The 18,452-nt window shown below is 42.5% G+C and overlaps 1 protein-coding gene across 4 annotated transcripts in view; it reads right to left on the reverse strand.

Moving 5' to 3' along the window:
* Window positions 1-18,452, reverse strand: part of MAD1L1 (mitotic arrest deficient 1 like 1) — a 526,727-nt gene that overhangs the window by 269,695 nt on the left and 238,580 nt on the right. For all 4 annotated transcript variants that reach the window (XM_054042929.1, XM_054042931.1, XM_054042928.1 and 1 more), the window contains one exon: window positions 12,370-12,510. In XM_054042929.1, the coding sequence (XP_053898904.1) occupies window positions 12,370-12,510 (141 nt within the window). The remainder of the gene's footprint in view (window positions 1-12,369; window positions 12,511-18,452) is intronic.

An 18,452-nucleotide genomic window follows, 5' to 3' on the forward strand; every position in this document is an offset into this window, starting at 1 on the left:
CCTTGGTAGTTTTTTTCAAATGATTAACCACCCAAACTGTTGAAAAATTGTGTCTAATTTCTAATTTTAATTTGGCTTCAGCGTTCCAGCCACTGGTTCCTGTTCCTTCTCCACTTCCAAGAGAATTTCTTACCCATTTTAAGAAGGCAAACAATCCTCATCAGCGACTCCATATTAAGATGAGCAGACAGAGAATTCAGTGAGACACAGGAACATCAGGACAGCATACTTTCTCCCCAGAGCAAAAATACCAGATGTAAGCACAAGTCTGGATGACTTTATGAGGTCATGTGGCAAATTTCTACTGGTGATAACATTGGAATCAATCACTCATTATCACATGGAACTACACAGATTATAGAGGACTTCAGGGACCTTGGAAGGGAGCTGAAGAAGAGGAAAATCAAAGGGATCTTCTCCGAGTGAGAAGAGAGCAGGTTGAAAATAGTGAAGGTGAACTACTGGCTACGTGACTAGTGTGAACCTAAAGGTTTTGGTGTTGTGGACCCTGGGTCACATTCCAGTGGAAAAGAGAGCTGTTCTAATCTCACATGTAGAGGGGGGGGGGGTAATCTGCTCAGCTCGAGAGCAGCTGGAGCAGCCAGGAAGGCATTAAACTAACATAAGGGAATGGTGCTTCACAGGCAACTACGGTACAGATTCAAACTCAGCATATTGTGAATAAATTAAACCAATGAATGCGAAGAGAAGAGATTTTTCAATTGCTTATGTACCCATGCTAGGAGTCTGGGTAACAAGCAAGAGGCATTGGAAAGTCTCACTGACGAGAAGAAATTTGATATAACTGGCATTACTAAAACCTAGTGGGATGATTTGCGTGGCTGGAATTTTTGAATCACTGGATATAACCTGTTCAGGCAGAATAGAGAAGTAAAAGATAGAGATGGGGTGGCTGAACTGGTACTATACACTAAAGACATCATTACCTGTTATAGAATTATTGATAATTCAGACATGCAGGATCTTGAATGTATATGGAGCAATGGCTAATGAACAAAACCCAGGAGAGAGTACTGGTGGGGGTCAGTTACAGACCACCGAATCAAACCAGAGAACACGACTAGTTACTCCTTAACCTCTTGCATAATATGTGCTAAGAAGAACTGTGTCATGGGAAATTTCAATTTGGGAGATATATGCTGGAGGTCCCATGCAACCTATAGTAAAACATCAATAGAGTTTCTAACAATTGTAGAGATGATGGTTTTCTAATAACTACAGGTATTGCACCCAACATGAGGTAATTCTTTTTGACCTCATTATGATGGATACAGATGAATTAATCACTGGACTGGAAGTTGCTGGTTGCCAAGGGACTTTGAGGGCCCACGGGACCAGAAACCAGTCCTGTAGAGCTACCAGGCAAGATGACATCTCCAGGCTACTGCCCAGCAGCTATGGACACAGACTACGGGAAGTTCTGCCTCAAGGATCTGACAAATAGCAGCCTCAGAGTTTAGAAAAATGTGAATGAAAATTGGGAGCTCTTTAAGAAGAGTCTATTAGATGGCCAAAAAGGTCACAATTAAAGAAGAGGACAACTTTGGCTAAAAAAGCCCATCTTGGTTCAGTGGTGAAGTGAAGGCAGCAATAAGAAATAAAAAAGGGATATATAATACATGGAAAAAAGGGGAAATAGCAATTGATATAAACTAGATGTTATGAAGTACAAAACATTGACAAGGAAAGCAAATGACTTGCAAAATCAAAAGCTAGCAGGTCTAAGGACAATAAGGAGGTTATTAAAAATTATATTAGGAATGTAAGAAATCTTAGCAATAGGAAAGGCCCATTACTAGGTGGAGATTGTAAAATTGTCAATAACAATGCAGAAAAGGCAGACATATTCAATTTCTGATCTGCATTTAGAACGCAGGATGATGTACTCGGCTCATGAGGATAATGAAGTACTTTTCAGCACATGAGTAAGCAAACAGGATATTAGACAACATCTACCAGGGATAAACATTTTTAAGCGCACAGGCCTAGATAACTTGCAACCAAGAGTCCTAAGAGAGTTGGCTGAGGAGATGCCTGGTCTGCTGGTGTTAATTTTTAATAAATCTTGGAATGCTGGAGAAATTCCAGAAGACTGGAAGAGTGCTCGTGTTGTACCAATATTAAAAAAAGGCAAGCAGGATGACTTGGTAACTATAAACCAGATACCCCAACATCAATCCCCAGCAAAATAATAGAAAAGCTAGTACAGGATTCAATTGATAATGAATTAAATGATAGGCCTATAATTTAATGCTAGTCAAAAAGGTTTTATGGAAAATAGTTCAACACTGAATTAACTTATTTCATGAGATTACAAATCTGGTTGATAAAGATAACTGCACAGATGTAATAGACTTTTGTAAGGCGTTTGACTTAATACCGCATGACATTCTGTTGAAGAAAAAGGAGAATATCAATACAGCACACATTAAATTAGTTAAGAACTGGCTAACTGACAGATCTCAAAAAGTAGATATTGATGGGGAATTATTGTTGAATGAAGGTGTTTCTAATGGCTTTCCACAGGGATCGGTAGGAAGCCCTACATTGTTCAACATTTTCATCAATGATCTGAAAGTAAATATCAAATAATTGCACATGAAGTTGGTAGAAGATACAAAGAGTGGTGCAGTCTACTAACGTCCAAAGAACCAAACCCTTTTCAGCACTGCTTAAGAAAGCACAAGAGAGATGTGGCACAACACAGCAGTGCTGGAAAATGGTTTTGTTCTACCTACATCAGCAGCTAGCTGATTTTCATCACCAAATCAGCAACACCAGAAGATGCACAATATCTGGTAGCAGTGGGTAACAGCTCATTTTCTTAGGGCTTGTCCACACACAAACTTGCACTGCCCTAACTAAAAACGTGTTGCTAAACCGATAGAAGTTTGTGTGTTGATAATTTGATTTCTGTTTATAGCCTTATTTTGGTTTATCTTGGTAAGGAATCGAGTTAAACTAAATCAACATAAGCCTCTCAAACTGTAATAAAAGTGTGTCTATGCACCAATTAAATCGGTTTCAAAAATCCACCTTTAGTTAAACCAGGGCTGGTTTGTGTGGAGATAAGCCCCTAAAGTAAACAGTACCTTGGGCTCTTTCCCCAGATCTGCCAGCAACTGGTTTAGCCAAAACAATTCAGAGCTGCCTGGAGCCTATCTACATTGAAGCAGTAACCAGTTTTAAAATCCATTTTAGTGTGTGGAGGGAAATTTTCGTTGCACAGACGAGGCAGCTATGTGATGTTGAACAAATCACTATATCTCTGTGCTTCACTTTCCCCATCTACATAATGGGAACAACATTGAACATAAGAACATAAGAGTGGCCATACTGGGTAAGACCAAAGGTCTGTCTAGCCCAATGTGACATTGCATCCCATAATGCTTTATGGGAATATGCTTATGAATGTATATATGACATAACTGGAATATGTTTTATGCTACATATGCCATGTAACATATCTCTGTAAAGGTTATGATCTACTGACTATATTCATCCTATTTGTATGCATGTATCATTTTTGTATTCGAAGTTACGAATATTGGCTATGTACTTGTTTAATTTTAAATAGCCGCCACATCTGAGCTTTCCCAAGATGTGGCTTGGCTGGTAAGGAACTCAGTCATGCATGGACATATGACTTGCCCATGTGACTCCAAAACTCCATTTTATAGCTGGATTCTACACAGGGGGAGGGTGGGGTGTCCACCCACAAGAGAAAGTCTATTTAAAACCCTGGAAGACCCCTCCATTTTCTCTTCAGCTGACTCAAGAGATAGCTTCTCCACCCCCAAAGGATACTTGAAAGAAACTGGGACAAAGGACAGTAACTACAGGGGGTGTGAGTGATTGCTGGACTCAGACTAGAAGGAGGCTAGTCTGTAAAAGAGGCTTATTGGAACATCTCTGAGGGTGAGATTTTATCTGTAATCACTTTCTTACTGTATTAGGCATAAACTTGCGTGTTTTATTTTATTTTGTTTCGTAATTTACTTTGTTCCGTCTGTCATTACTTGGAACCACTTAAATCCTACTTTTTGTATTTAATAAAATCATTTTTTACTTATTAATTAATCCAGAGTATCTATTAATACCTGGGGGGGGGGGAGGGCAAAGAGCTGTGCATATCTCTCTATCAGTGCTATAGAGGGCGAACAATTTATGAGTTTACCCTGCATAAGCTTTACACGGGGTAAAGCGGATTTATTTGCGGTTTGGACCCCATTGGGAGTTGGGCACCTGAGAGTTAAAGACAGGAACACTTCTTGAGCTGCTGTCAGTTAAGCCTGCAGTTTGTGGGACGTGGTTCAGACCTGGGTCTGGGTTTGTAACAGGCTAGCGTGTCTGGCTCAAACCAGGCAGGGCACTGAAGTCCTAAGCTGGCAGGGAAAGCAGGGGCAGTCTCAACACATCAGGTGGCAGTCCCAAAGGGGATTTCTGTGACACACCCCATCAAACCCAGTATCTGACCGCGTCCAATGCCAGGTGCCCCAGAGGGAATGAACAGAACAGGTAATCATCAAGTGATCCATCCCCTGTTGCCCATTCTCAGCTTCTGGCAAAGAGAGGCTAGGGACACCATCCCTGCCTATCCTGGCTAATAGCCACTGATGGACCTATCCTCCATGAACTTACTTAGTTCTTTTTTGAACCCTGTTATAGTCTTGACCTTCACAACGTCCTCTGGCAAAGAGTTCCACAGACTGACTGTGTGTTGTGTGAAAAAATACTTCCTTTTGTTTGTTTTAAACCTGCTGCCTATTAATTTAATTTGGTGACCCTTAGTATTTGCGTTATGAGAAGGAGTAAATAACACTTGCTTGTTTACTTTCTCCACACAAGTCATGATTTTATAGACTTGTATCATATTCCCCCTTAGTCATCTCTTTTCCAAGCTGAAAAGTCCCTGTCTTATTAATCTCTCCTCAAACAGAAGCCGTTCCATAGCCCTAATCATTTTTGTCACCCTTTTCTGAACCTTTTCCAATTCCAATATATCTTTTTTGAGATGGGGCAACCACATCTGCATGTAGTATTCAAGATAACTATTGCACAGGGATGTTTGTGAAGCATAACAGAAGTTAGGTATTTAGGGATCCTCAGTAAAAGGTGCTGTATTAGGTCTTAGCATTTCACGCCCAAAACAACACACAATGACGGGTAACGGGGACAAGAGGAGGGATGTCATGGAAGCTGACAAACTGTAGACCTGACAGGGATACAGCCAGGGCGAGGAAAGATACAGTATGTGGAAGTGGGGGGAAAATCCAAGATGACCCATTCTGCTGAACACTGAAGGATAGAGATCCAACCTGCACTCCATCTTAAGAGGAAAGAAACACAAAACATTGCACGGCTTACCAGAAGATGCCAAAGTGTTCATGATGGGAGGGCTATTTAGGCAAGGTGTTTGTTCTCTCAGTGGAAGATAGCCAGCTCTATGATTGCTTCAGTGCTCAGCAGTAGCTGATGCATAGAGCACATTAACATAGTCTCCAGAGGAGTCAGTTTGCTCCCTTCTGAGCTGCAGATGAGATGCTTCAGTGACAGCAGCGAGCTGGGGGAGTGAAGGCAGTGCCACACTGGAATGGCAAGAAATATCTAGAGACTAGGACTTGCTTCTTATGGGCATCCATCTGACGTGCTTGTCTGCCAGTGTCAGTTTCCATTGAGGAAAATAGTGCAGTAAAATGGGGTGGCAGTGGTTGGGGGTGGAGGAAGAAAAGATCTGAGAATAAAATAAACTTCTCTCTCCCTTGCACAGAAGGAAGGAAATTTCTCCAGCAGGTTCCCATCATCACAGAAACACCTTTTTTCTAAGTAAAGAAGCCATGTACCTTAGGGCCAAGAGAAGCAGAAAGATTCAACATAGGAGGGTAGAAGGAAGATCAATACAGAGAAGAGAATAAAGGGTGAGTTAAATGGAAGAGGAAAGCGAGTGAGAAAGGAGATGATGCAAAGAGGGGAAACAACGAGAGGGAGGCTGATTGAGAGACACGGAGAAGCTGTTAATTATCCAAATAAACATTTTATTACATCTGCATGTAAATTTTAAGCACTTTAAACACAGGGTGACTGCTAAGTCCCTCTCTTTGCGAAGACCAGTTTTATGACTAACATTACAAGCCTTGGCAATGCCAAGACTGCACGACCAGCAGCTGTGCCACAGCTATTAGGTACAGATATGATGATGATATTTGGTCAGTGAGTTTTGAGGTTACCAGCACAGCTCCCAATCTCCCTGGTGAACAAAATCAGAGCATATGGCATTCGATGTGCTGAAACTGTCAGGCTCATAATTAACTGATCAGAGTACATATGGAGCTCACAGACAGTATAAATCTCTCAACGTAAAAAATGCTGGGGACTATTGAAGGTGTCAGTGTGAGTCTTCCCTGCAAATCTCTCTTCATTAATGTTTCATATGGAGCCAAATGTGTTGTAATAAAATGGCTATTAATGGAGTTGTATTTATGATGATTTCTCTTTTATGCAGCTGGCGTTAACCTTTCAAACCCTACATTTCACACCGGGCTTTCTCAGAATAATCATTACTGCTGGAACAGAAACCCCTCGTCAGAGGATCTCTTGATTTGTCCTATTCACACGGAGGTTAGGTTAGTGGGTGCTGGGCAAGTAAAAATTCATCAAGTTAGTGGCTGTCACTGACGCTGCTGACGTCACTGTGTCAAAATGAAAATCCATTTCTAGTTACAGACACAGCTTGGATTCTGTTTATTTTAGGTATTTATAGAGCTCCAATTGGCATGGTATCTAGAGGCAAAGTCATCCCATCTCAGCTCTCTGTACTCTCCAGAACACACACTTATAAACATGGCGAGACAGGTCATTAACCACTCAGAACAGACAGACATATTCTGCTCGTTTCTTTGGCCACAATTCCGCATGGCATTCTTCTTTTGCCTGCTTCACATTCAAAGCTTTGGAAAAGCATATTCTTGAATCTGTGTGTTCAAGATAATAGGACACAGAAAAATACAGAACAAAGTGTGCATTTATGGACTTGTGTCTGCAGGTGTGGGGATGTGTATAAACACAAACAGGTTCTACTTAACACTTACCTGTCTGTGAAGGTTTGTTTCTACAGTTCTGATCCAATTTGGATGGTGCCCAAACTGCATTTATCAGTGCATGTGTGTGCTTCACGCTATAAGCCATTTGGGCTAAATGGTCTAGATATGTGGAAATTGTGGCTAGTGCGGAATGGCATGGCCCACCTGCTAAGCAGGGTTTTGCTCCAAGAGCTCATTACATCTGGGCCACAATATATACCTTGGCTACTGATCAACTCCTTGCATACGGTGTGTTTTTTGATTTATAAAGCCCTAATTGGTTTGGGTTCTGGCTATGACAGATGCTTCTCTGTCCATGCATTATCTCAGCAATTCAGATCATCTCAAACTGACAGCATCCTCTTGGTACAAACAGGGTACCCTCACTGAAAACCAGGGAATTTGCATGCCCCCTTGGTTTGTCAGATCATGCATTTGATGAACTTCAAAGATATTCTTTCAAGATCCACCTGTTCTCCCAGACTTATTCTGGGGGAGAGGAGGTTCTGATGACGGGGCTTCAGGAAGTTGTTTTGGGTGGTATTTGGGGGTTGCGAAAATACTGAAGATCATCTGCAGTGTTCTCCTTCTGTGACTGATGGATGTCGGTCAGGCTGGGTATCCTGTTCTCATGTTTTATTGCAACTGTTTGATATCAATGTTGTAATGTGCCCAAAGCCTGGAAAAAATTCTCTGATTTACATCTGAACGTCATATTCTCACCACCACCAATTAATATTTCATAGGGCAAAACCACATGGGAGCACACAAGAGGGAGATAAAGAGAGAGAGAGAAAAACTGGATGATCTTGGGGAGGGAAACAACTATCGTTCATGTGTGTTTACATGTACACACACCCGAACTCTTTTGAGTACTAGTAACTCAGACTACATCTACACTAATAGCCAGGGGTGTGACTCCCCTGCTCACATACACATAGCGTGAATATAATTAGCAGTACAGTTGCGAGAGCCCAGGTAGTGGCAGTGCAGGCAGGGTTGAACTGTGCCGAGTACATACCCACCAGTTTCAACAGCTGCACGGCCTTTTAGACTCACACTAGCACGATGAGAGCTAGTGTGGGCATGTGTACGTGAACAGGGAAATCACATCCCCCAGTTCAGAGTGTAGACATAGTCTCAGATACATGTTCCAGGCACAGAGCTTCTCACTCAAGCTACCAGAACTCAACGCTTCTCTCTCATGCACTATCTCTATTTAGCATTGACAGAAGATTGCTACCACCTCCTCTTAAACTCAACTTACACATCTTGCAAAGGAGTATCCAGCCCTCATCTCCTTCATGAGCAAAAAGCAGATAATACTCCAACCTTACTGCCTCCCTGGCCTTGTTCACTGTATTATTATCAACCACCGCTTCATATTCATTAGATGTCTTCTTTTCTCATACAGAACTGCTGATACAATCCATGGGGGAAAAAATAATATATATAAGAAAATGTCTGGATAGAAAATCCATTTTTTCTTGTATGATTTCTTTGGAGGAGGCGTGGTTGCTGGTAACAAATCAGGGGGATCATAAAACAGCCTTTTCTCTACAGTGCACAAGTAAAAAGCTGTCAGATAGCTATAGGGCTAACAAAGGAATCTACTTGCTGGGAATGTGTGAATAGATTTAAATAAATGAAAACCTCAGATAAAGAAAAACCCTGGGATAAAACATGACAGGTAGGTGAGGGCATTATTCTTTATATGGGAAAAGAGGACAAACTATTTTTTCTTAAAGGTAAACTACAATGCACAAAGGAAGTTATGCTCATGCCTTTATGCGCCGTACAGAGACTGACTCAAACTTTTTCCCCTTAAAGTGTTTTTCTGCCTTTTAAAAAAAAAACCATTAGAATTACTAGGCCATGCACTCTGTTACTTTTGCAGGCCAAGCACACTTGCACACCCCAGTGGCTCTTACGTTCTTCTATTTCCCATACAAGTTCCATGTGTGCTGTTCTCCCATCTCCCCTATTTCAGGGACTCTCTGCAACCCCCCCTTCCTCCATTATGCAAGTGGCTGTGTGTCCCCCTCCCCTTTTCCCATTCCCCCATGTCAGCAGTCCTGTGTGACCCATTTCCCCTTCCTTCACAAGCAAGAGGCACTGTGTGTCCCCCATTCCCCTTTTCCTCACCATGGCAGAACTCCTGTGTGCCCCCCTCCATTCCTCCCTCCACCACGATAGGGACTGTGGCTCCTCTGTGTCACCCATGCTAGCACCAGTGGAACTGCATTGGATTAGTAAATTCCCTAAAGCTCTTCATGTAGATGTAGCCATAGGGATTAACAGCTAGAACTCAAGGTTCCACCCTATGTGAGGTCACAAGCTAAGTCCTCTTAAGATCTTGCAAGGGGTCTCTAATAAAAAGAGGAAAGATAGGTTTCCTGACATGCAACAAGAATGAACACACTTTTGGGGGTAGGGGAGATTCAAACAAAATAAATACAGTAAAGGGCACCATTTTTTCTTGTGTAGTTTACCTTTGAGCCACTGAAGTCTTTACAGCGCTTCAAAGTTTAAAAGCATAGTTAGGATGTGGTGGCTAACTGCCTCCCCCCCCCACACACACACTCTTCTGGTATAAACCCAGGAAATGTTATTTTAATTGGTCGATATGCTGTTTCACACCTAAATTTCCTGTGGTAATAAATGAAAAAAAAATATTGTACCAGTTTTTTAACATGTAACTAAAGCAAAGTTTAAATTACACAAAAATGCTTTAAAAGCAAAGCACGCTTATAACAGAAAATTACACCCTGGTGGGCTATACCAGTGGTTTTCAACCTGGGGTCTGCGGACTATCTAATTTCCAAAGAGGTCCTTGCTGCCACTCAAAAAATTTTAGGGGTCCGCAAATGAAAAAAAGTTGAGAATCACTGGGTTATACCATAAAAAGTAAGTTTGCACCCACTGGTTCATACTTTAAGCCTGGTATCAATAGTGGTTCAAATAATTACAACTACTTATTTAACTACTTAATTATTGCAGAGTAATAAAATTATAAAAATCAAAACAAATCAAAAATATAATGCACATAAAACATATGCTAATATAGAAAAGAAAAACAAAATCAGTGGAATATTGGCCTGGCTTGACATGAGTAATAGGACACGGGTGAGGCCTCATTTCTTGGGGGATAGGATTAGGGAGGTATATGAATCAGCAGTCTGGGAACAGAATGTCTGTACTAGGTAAGACGGGCAGGAACACCCAGGGAACCATTTACAATGGACAAAGTAAGTTGGGAATGTAACAATGAGACAAAGAGTAAGTCGTACATGGACAGAGCATGTTGTACAGGGATCATTTCCTACAAAGTAACCAGCCAATCCCAAAACGTGTCAGGCAATGCACAGTAAATGCAATGCAATGTGTAAATGTATCTAAAGGAAGAAGTTTGCTGTGTAACTTTGGATGTGTGGTAAGCCCAGAACCCACCCCCTCAGCTTGAGCCTGGAAAAGGTCTTGGGAGAACCCCAGCGAGGGGATGGATGCTTCTTCAGGAGTCAAAATCTGCTGCCATGAAGACTACGATAGTGGACAAGCAGCTGATGAAGAGGAGACAGATGATCTTTTCTGATATCTGAGGCCTTGGCTACACTGGCAATTCACAGCGCTGCACTTGCTGCGCTCAGGGGTGTGAAAAAACACCCCCCCTGAGCGCAGCGAGTGCAGCGCTGTAAAGCACCAGTGTAATCAGCGCCTGTAGCGCTGCAAGCTATTCCCCTCGGAGAGGTGGAGTACTTGCAGCGCTGCGAGAGAGCTGTGAATCCGCTGCCACGGCAGCGCTGTGAATCCGCAAGTGTAGCCAAGGCCTCTGTCTCTTTTTGGGTGATTCAGATGGTCTCTGATATGACCAGAAAGACTGTTTTTGAGAGGGTTGAAGGCTAGCTGGTCTCTCAAGTGCTGATATATTCACTCCTAAAGATCTCAAAATCACTTGAGAATCCTTTAAAGAGTGCAGTTCATCAGCTTTAGCACTAAACAATGCACATGGTTCAAAAGACAGATCCTCTATTGTCATCTGTACTACTTAAGGTATGCCAAGTGACTGTAACTGAGAGGATGAGATTCTGGAACAGAAGTCTTCAGCAAGGCATGAATTCTGCAACAAATTCTGCTGCCACAGAATCACCAAATACATGGTGCCCTCACTTCTTCTATTTCTGTAGGCATCCAAACTCTACATATCTCCCTTGACTTTCTCATAACCTGTCAAGTCTCTAACAGCTCTGCCATTGTCTGCATCTTTGGTACCATCTCTTACCATTCCCATTCATGTTCAGATAAATCCCATCTCTGCCCTCGTTTAAGTGCTTTGTGCCTTGTTCTATGCCGTCCCTTATACCTGTAATTCCCTCCCTGTAGTATTTCAACTCTTCTCTTACTCTACTCCATTTTCCTCTTTCTGCCCTTATGAAAGCCACTGTATCCTAGTTGGCCTTTTATGAGGACCATTGTCTCCTGTTCTGAAACACATCCACTCTCTATCCTAACTCTCAGTAAAGCACCTCTACCTCGATATAACGCAACCCGATATAACATGAATTTGGATATAACGCGGTAAAGCAGTACTCCGGGGGGGTGGGGCTGCGCACTCCGGTGGATCAAAGCAAGTTCAATATAACGCAGTTTCACCTATAACGCGATAAGATTTTTTGGCTCCCAAGGACAGCGTTATATCGAGGTAGAGGTGTATCTCAGAAGCTGGGAATGGGTGATAGGGGATGGATCATTTGATGATTACCTGTTCTGTTCATTCTGTCTGGGGCACTTGGCATTGGCCACTGTTAGAAGACAACTGGGCTAGATGGACCTTTGGCCTGACCCAGTATGGCCGTTCTTATGAATAATGGTAGGAGAGAATACAATTCTATTATATGTGTATAAATACATATTGGTGCTGATTTTGCAAGTTGTGTTTTGAGCCCACGCCCAATCACCCCTACTCTTAAAAACCTTTCATTAAAAAGTTTTTGCAAAAGGCATTTTGCAAACTCTGTCTTTGACTTTGTGGTTTTCTCTGAATGCCAGTTAAATAAAGGATTTGCAAATGGTCCCAACAGGCAACTTAACCATGTGAACTCAGCATGTGAACACAACAGGTGACTTCATTCCCCTCCAAATGCACAAGCACGCTGTATACAGAATCAGATGGGAAAGAACACCTACTGTAGCTCTTGACCACAGAGTCTGTGGCCCACTGCTATATAGATTATGTCTATACTGGGGTTAGAGCACAGTGCCTCCTCATTACCTCTATCTCAGCGTTGTGCGCATGCACCTTCTGCACCATTTCTTCTGCTTCACGCATGCGCCGGCTCAGCTGGGGCGAGTGCTCCGATGGGGTCAGCTCACTGTCGTATGACTCCAGAATTGCTCTCATTCCATCACGCTCCTGTTGTAAAGAAAAACAGACTGTTAAGACTTTCCACTGGATACATGCAGCCTGCATCTTCAAACTGACACATCCAATTAAATTTAACATTTTTTACTATTGCTCTCCAACATGGTGAAGAGCATTATTTTGGTCAGAAAGTTCTTCCACTACTCTTTTGTATACACACCACACAAACAAAGAGATATAAAAATCTATTGCTCTGAGAGTTGGAAATGTACATAAACACATACATCCCTTTTAGATGATAACACGCACACAGTATAACTTTTGCCATTTTACACGTATATACCAAGAACAAATGAAATTAGAGCCCTCAAGTAGCAGATGCTTCTTGGAGACACCTCAACGTGGCTGTTCCGGGAAAACAGCAATGAGTTATGGGAGCTAAATCAGGGAACTTTATTCTGCCATCAGTGAAGTCGAAGATGAGTGCAGACGTCTTCTAATGAAGAGCCCTTAAATATAAAGCAAGTACTTTATTCTCACAGCATAGATGTGTTTAGTGTAATCCACCACACCACACAGGATTTGGATAGGATTACATGGAGAAAGAGTACTTTACCTTCAAAGTGGAGGGATTAAATTCTCATTTTATGAAGGGTTTCTCAAATGTGGTCATTAAAAATTTAGGTTAATCCACAGCGGAAGAAAAAAAAATGAATGGATACTAGAAGGGCCCCAGTAGAAAGCACTGACCAATGAAAACCTTAATTATTTATTTCCATTAGTGCCCACAATGCATGAGGCAAGCAAAGTTGGAAGTGGTCCATACCCCTACAAGCTTAAAATGGACACAGTTATGGAGGTTCTCCATTTTATTTTCACTATTACCGTTCCCAGCTAAGAAGTTGTTCTTTCAGTTCATATGTTACGCCTGGTCCCCACTAACCCCCCACTTTGGACTAAGGTACGCAAATTCAGCTACGTTAATAACATAGCTGAATTCGAAGTACCTTAGTCCGAACTTACCGCAGGTCCAGACGCGGCAGGGAGACTCCTCCGTCGATGCCGCGTACTCCTCTCGCCGAGCTGGAGTACCGGCATCGACGGCGAGCACTTCCGGGATCGATCCCAGAACATCGATTGCCTGCCGCCGGACCCTCCGGTAAGTGTAGACGTACCCTTAGACACACACTTTCTGATACTGAAGGACCTGGGTTCAAATCCCTGCAGTCCCACAGTGGAGATTATGATTGTTTGGGGAAACTGTATGTACAACTCATGAAGTCTGGTTGATACTATGAAGTTACTAAGAAAATTGTTGTATCACTCAATGTCTTTATGTAAATGTAGAATCCAACATGGCTGTCAGGTCCTTTAGCAAGTATCCATCAGACTAAGGACAACTGGAGGTAGTTAACTAATGACTGTACTCTGACTACACAATGGGCATGCTAAGGAGGTTGGCTAAAACAAGGAGAACCAGTTTTCTCCAATCCTCAACAGGGGATTGGGCATTTAGAGAGTGGAAAATTCCCAAAGAGATGGAGGTGACAAAGTAGGGGTTTTAAAAGGACTCTTAGGAGGAGAGAGACATAGGAAGTTTGAGGCAGGAGAAGGGAAGAGACATGCATGTTTTTGTAGCAGGGGGACTCAGTTTATCTGTGGGACCAAAGAAGGTCTAGGAAGAGAGAGACTCTATGGTTCAGAAATCAAACCATGAGTTGCAGCAGAAGGCTCTTGGACTATCCCAGAGGAACCAGACCCCAGCCCAATAAATGCTTGAATGGTGAGGAAACTGAGGCAGGGAAATGCATGTTGGGTTTGTTTTTATATAGATCTGTATATTTCTCATTCTACTGGGTAAAGCACAATAATGTTTTAGACAAAGAAACCAAGGTGGATAATGGATGAAGTGCTGCAGTTGAGTGACAAGCATAGGAAGTTAAAGGAGAATAAAAAGGAAGATGCAAGTCTAAGAGCTGAATACAATAGGTTGAACAGAGAGGTTAAAAAAAGAATGCAAAGAGTGACAGAAACAAATGGATAAGCAAACAATGCAAAGAAGCAGAAGAATATGCACAAAGAAATGTGACACAGAGGTTATACTGCAAGATAAGAGAACAGAGTGGGACATATGAATTGAAGATGTCAGCAATGAAAGACATGTTCAGGCAAATAACTGAGGACAAACAAGCAACGAATAACCAATGGAAAGAATATGTTAAAGAGCTATACGAAGTGCAGTACACAGTGGGTGTCAATGTCTCCTCTCACCTTGTGGCAAGCAGGACAGCACAAGGTGTTGCACATTGGAATCATCTGAGAGATTGCCAGTGAGGCAGGGAATGTGCCACTGTCTAGTCAGTGGAGGGATTTCTCAGCAGGGACTGCTGGTTTGGGAAGCTAGACTAACATGATCTTAAGAAAATAGGGGGGAAGTTTGAATGGGTTGTGCTGGTGAAGAGGAATTGAGAAAATGGGGCTAGGGACCACTTGCTGGGAGCCTGAGAATAGATTTTGTTACAGTATTTGTGTTCAGAAATGAAGATCAGATCTAAGCACCAGGAACAAGTGTTTTCAGTTAGAACTTATCTGTTTTGATTTATTATCAGTAGAATTACTGAATAAAGCTTGCACTGTGGTTTAAATTATACATTCCCTCATAGCTTGTTTGCTTTTCAAATCAGAGACAAGCCTTGACAGGCAAGAATCCATCCTCTTGTCCCCTATTCCTTTAGAGGCAAAGAAGTCATACCGTCAGGGTATGTCTTCACTACCAACGTTAAAGTGTTGCCGCGGCAGCACTTTAACGTGGCTGTGTAGTCGCGGCACCAGTGCTGGGAGAGGGAGAGCTCTGTAAAAAAACCACCTCTATGAGGGGAGTAGCTCCCAGTGCACTGTCTATATTGCCACTTTACAGCACTGAAACTAGCATCACTCAAGGGGGTGTTTTCTCACACCCCCGAGTGAGAAAGTTTCAGCGCTGTAAAGTGGCAGTGTAGACAAGGCCTCAGAAAGTTGTCCTGATCCCATAGAGACTCTCTGGTCCTCACTTTGCTAGCTGAGCAATGTAGGAAGCTACTAAAACATGTCTATGGATCTGTTCTGAAGTGTACATCATTCAGCAGCGGATTGGAAGCCAAGTCTTGTATCTTAAGAGCCACTCTTTGTCCTAGTAATGAATCATCTCTAACTGTGGATGCTTTCTCGGTGCAGAGATGGACTGGGACCTCTGGGAAAGGATCCAGAGAGCGGATATCTTTGATGTTTAAATTTGATGGGGTTCTGTTTGATTTTGCAGTTGAAACAGCTGTTGGGCAGTCCTTGATATAATGGAGAGAGAACACTGTTCTGTCCAACTATGGCACTGATGAAGGATGTGCAGTGGAAAACAAGGGCTAGAGAGCTAGGGAGAGGATGAGAGTGTTGCAACCGTATCTTTAGCAGTAAGCATATCCAAAGATCAAATTTGTACATCCCAGTAAATTCTCTGATGTGTTCTAACCCTTGACTCTGGAATAGCCAGCCAAGAAACAGCTTTTTCATCATCATTTTCCCTTGGGTGAAGGCAGTTTGCCTTGAGAAAAGGTAAGTTTCCAGGCGGGTTGTCCTAACGAGGAGGACAGCACTGTCTGCACTATTTCTCTATTGTATTTGTGGAGATATTTTACAGATTAAGCGGCTGGTAAAGGTACCTTTCCTCCTGGGCCAGCATGAAAGCAAATTTCCTTTCATATATGTGTCAGGTCAATAATTCTGTTTCTGTAGCTTGTAGCAAGAACTTCCCTCTCTCCAGCAAAGTGTTTGCTTTTAGGCAGGTCTGAGCAAAGCCCAATAATCAGATATTATTTGTGTTAAAACCTGTTTTCATTCATTAACTCTGTTCCTCCAGCTCTAGGCTGTTGTCTAGTTCCAAGGTCCCTTCCCAAGGCTGAACCAACCTCAACCTTCTCAGTTGACCTTTCAGTATGTTAAATGTTTTGAACACATTTTTGCAGCTTTTTCAGCAGGCATCTCCCACCTTGCCTTTCACACCTTGAATTTGTACATCCCTCCCTCTCCCCACGCGCACTGACACACACACTGTATTTAAGTGTTTGACATTTGGACAGTGAAACAGGAGACAGTCCCAGTATACAGACTTGCTGGGTTGACCTGTTAGCATCACATATACTATTTTGGAAATGTAGCCCTTTTTTGGTGGAGAGGAGGGAGGAGGGAGAGAGAGAGAACCACTTTTTAATTCTGTCATTTAAGTAAAATACGCTGATAACTCCTGACTGGATACCTCCCCAGAGAGCGGGCTACAGAAGAAGCATTTCAGCACTGTTAAGCTGGCAAACACTGGCAGATTTATCTCAATTATTTATAGGGCATGGTGAGAGAAAGTTCACATCACAGAGGTCCTGTCTGGTACTTTTCAATGCACTGAGGAAGCGCTTGCTGCCAGCGGCACTGATGGGAGGCACTTTTGTGAAGGAGCTCACTTTGCCAATGTCCATGACAGCACTATTTATACAGTACTTCAGATTTAAAATCGCAACATTGGCCAGGTCTGGAGTCATAGGTGGCCAGGTGTGGAGTCCAAGCTGCACAGTTGTAAAGCTAAATTAATTTTTAACACTGTTTTGGCATTTTTGTAATAAAATTTGCCCATAACTGCTTCTATACCAACACATTTCATGCATTTATACATCAGGGTTTACTGGCAACAACATAACAGTCAGTGCAGAGGATTCCGGAGGACTGTTTGCTCTCAGGTTTATTCCAGAGGACCACACTTATTCGCTTGGCTCTGCTGTATAACCTGAATTCTCAGACTTGACAAACATCAAAATTCTCCAATGTGATTAAAAGGAGATCAAATACCTTATCACCCATCTAATCTCTATATGCATATCACTCTCTAAATGGAAATTGCATGTTAAACATACCTGACGTTTTGAATTGCCATTCAGACTGCTACTCCCATTTATTTTCTCCATCAGCATCTTTGAGGAAGGCAGTATATGTTGTCTGATGTTGGTGATGTACGGCTACTATGGGGCCCCCACAGAAAGCTCCATGCTTAGCATATGATAAATCCTGTTTATCAGGAGGGTGTTAGCTCTCGCAGAGAAGAATTAGGGACCCCATTTATTTCTTTTCCCATTTACACAGAAAGACTATCTTCTAACTCTTAGCAAGAAGGGAGGTGGCAGCACTTGACAAACACAGTTTTACATGAGCAACTTTTCATTGGAGATGTTTATATTTTGTTCCTGAACAACACACTGAGCACAGAATAGCCTAGCATTCAACTTGTATCACTTTACATAGGGTGGACTTTCAGAGGCCTTGTAGGGCAGAGGTTCTCAGCCAGGAGTCCGGGGCCCCCTGGGGGGCCATGAGCAAGCTTCAAGAGGTCCACCAAGGGGTTGAAGTTGAAGCCTGAGCAATGTAGCTTCATGGGGTCCCCCTGTGGTGTGGAGCCCCAGGCAATTGCCCTTTGCTACCCCCTAATGCCGGCCCTGGCTTTTATATGCAGAAAAAACAATTGTTGTGGCACACATGGGCCATGGAGTTTTTATAGCATGTTGAGGGGGGCCTCAGAAAGAAAAAGGTTGAGAACCCCTGTTATAGGGGATATTCTCTGCCAAGAGAGCTGGTTTAAAATACCTGACATTTAGAGCAATGTGGTCCATTCCAAAAGCAAAAAATTAAATAAATACATAAATAAATTGCACTTCAGGGTATTTTTGTGAGCCCCAACTGCCTTTGACCAAGGTAAATCACCCCAATCCTACTATTTCATAACAAAATTCTAACAAGTGTTCACAGGACCACCCACCTTACTGCATCACTAAAGAAAGAAGCTGAGATTATCCTAATTTGGGTGGCATGTACTCCAGCCTTATCCTGGGGTCATTGCCTCTTAGTCAAGAGAAGCCACACCTGCCCCGAGAACCATGCGTTGTGGTTTTGTTTTTGAACTCTGTAGCAGGAAAAATTGTAGA

The sequence above is a fragment of the Malaclemys terrapin genome, chromosome 10, assembly GCF_027887155.1.
Source record: "Malaclemys terrapin pileata isolate rMalTer1 chromosome 10, rMalTer1.hap1, whole genome shotgun sequence".
Classification (NCBI taxonomy): Eukaryota; Metazoa; Chordata; order Testudines; family Emydidae; genus Malaclemys; species Malaclemys terrapin.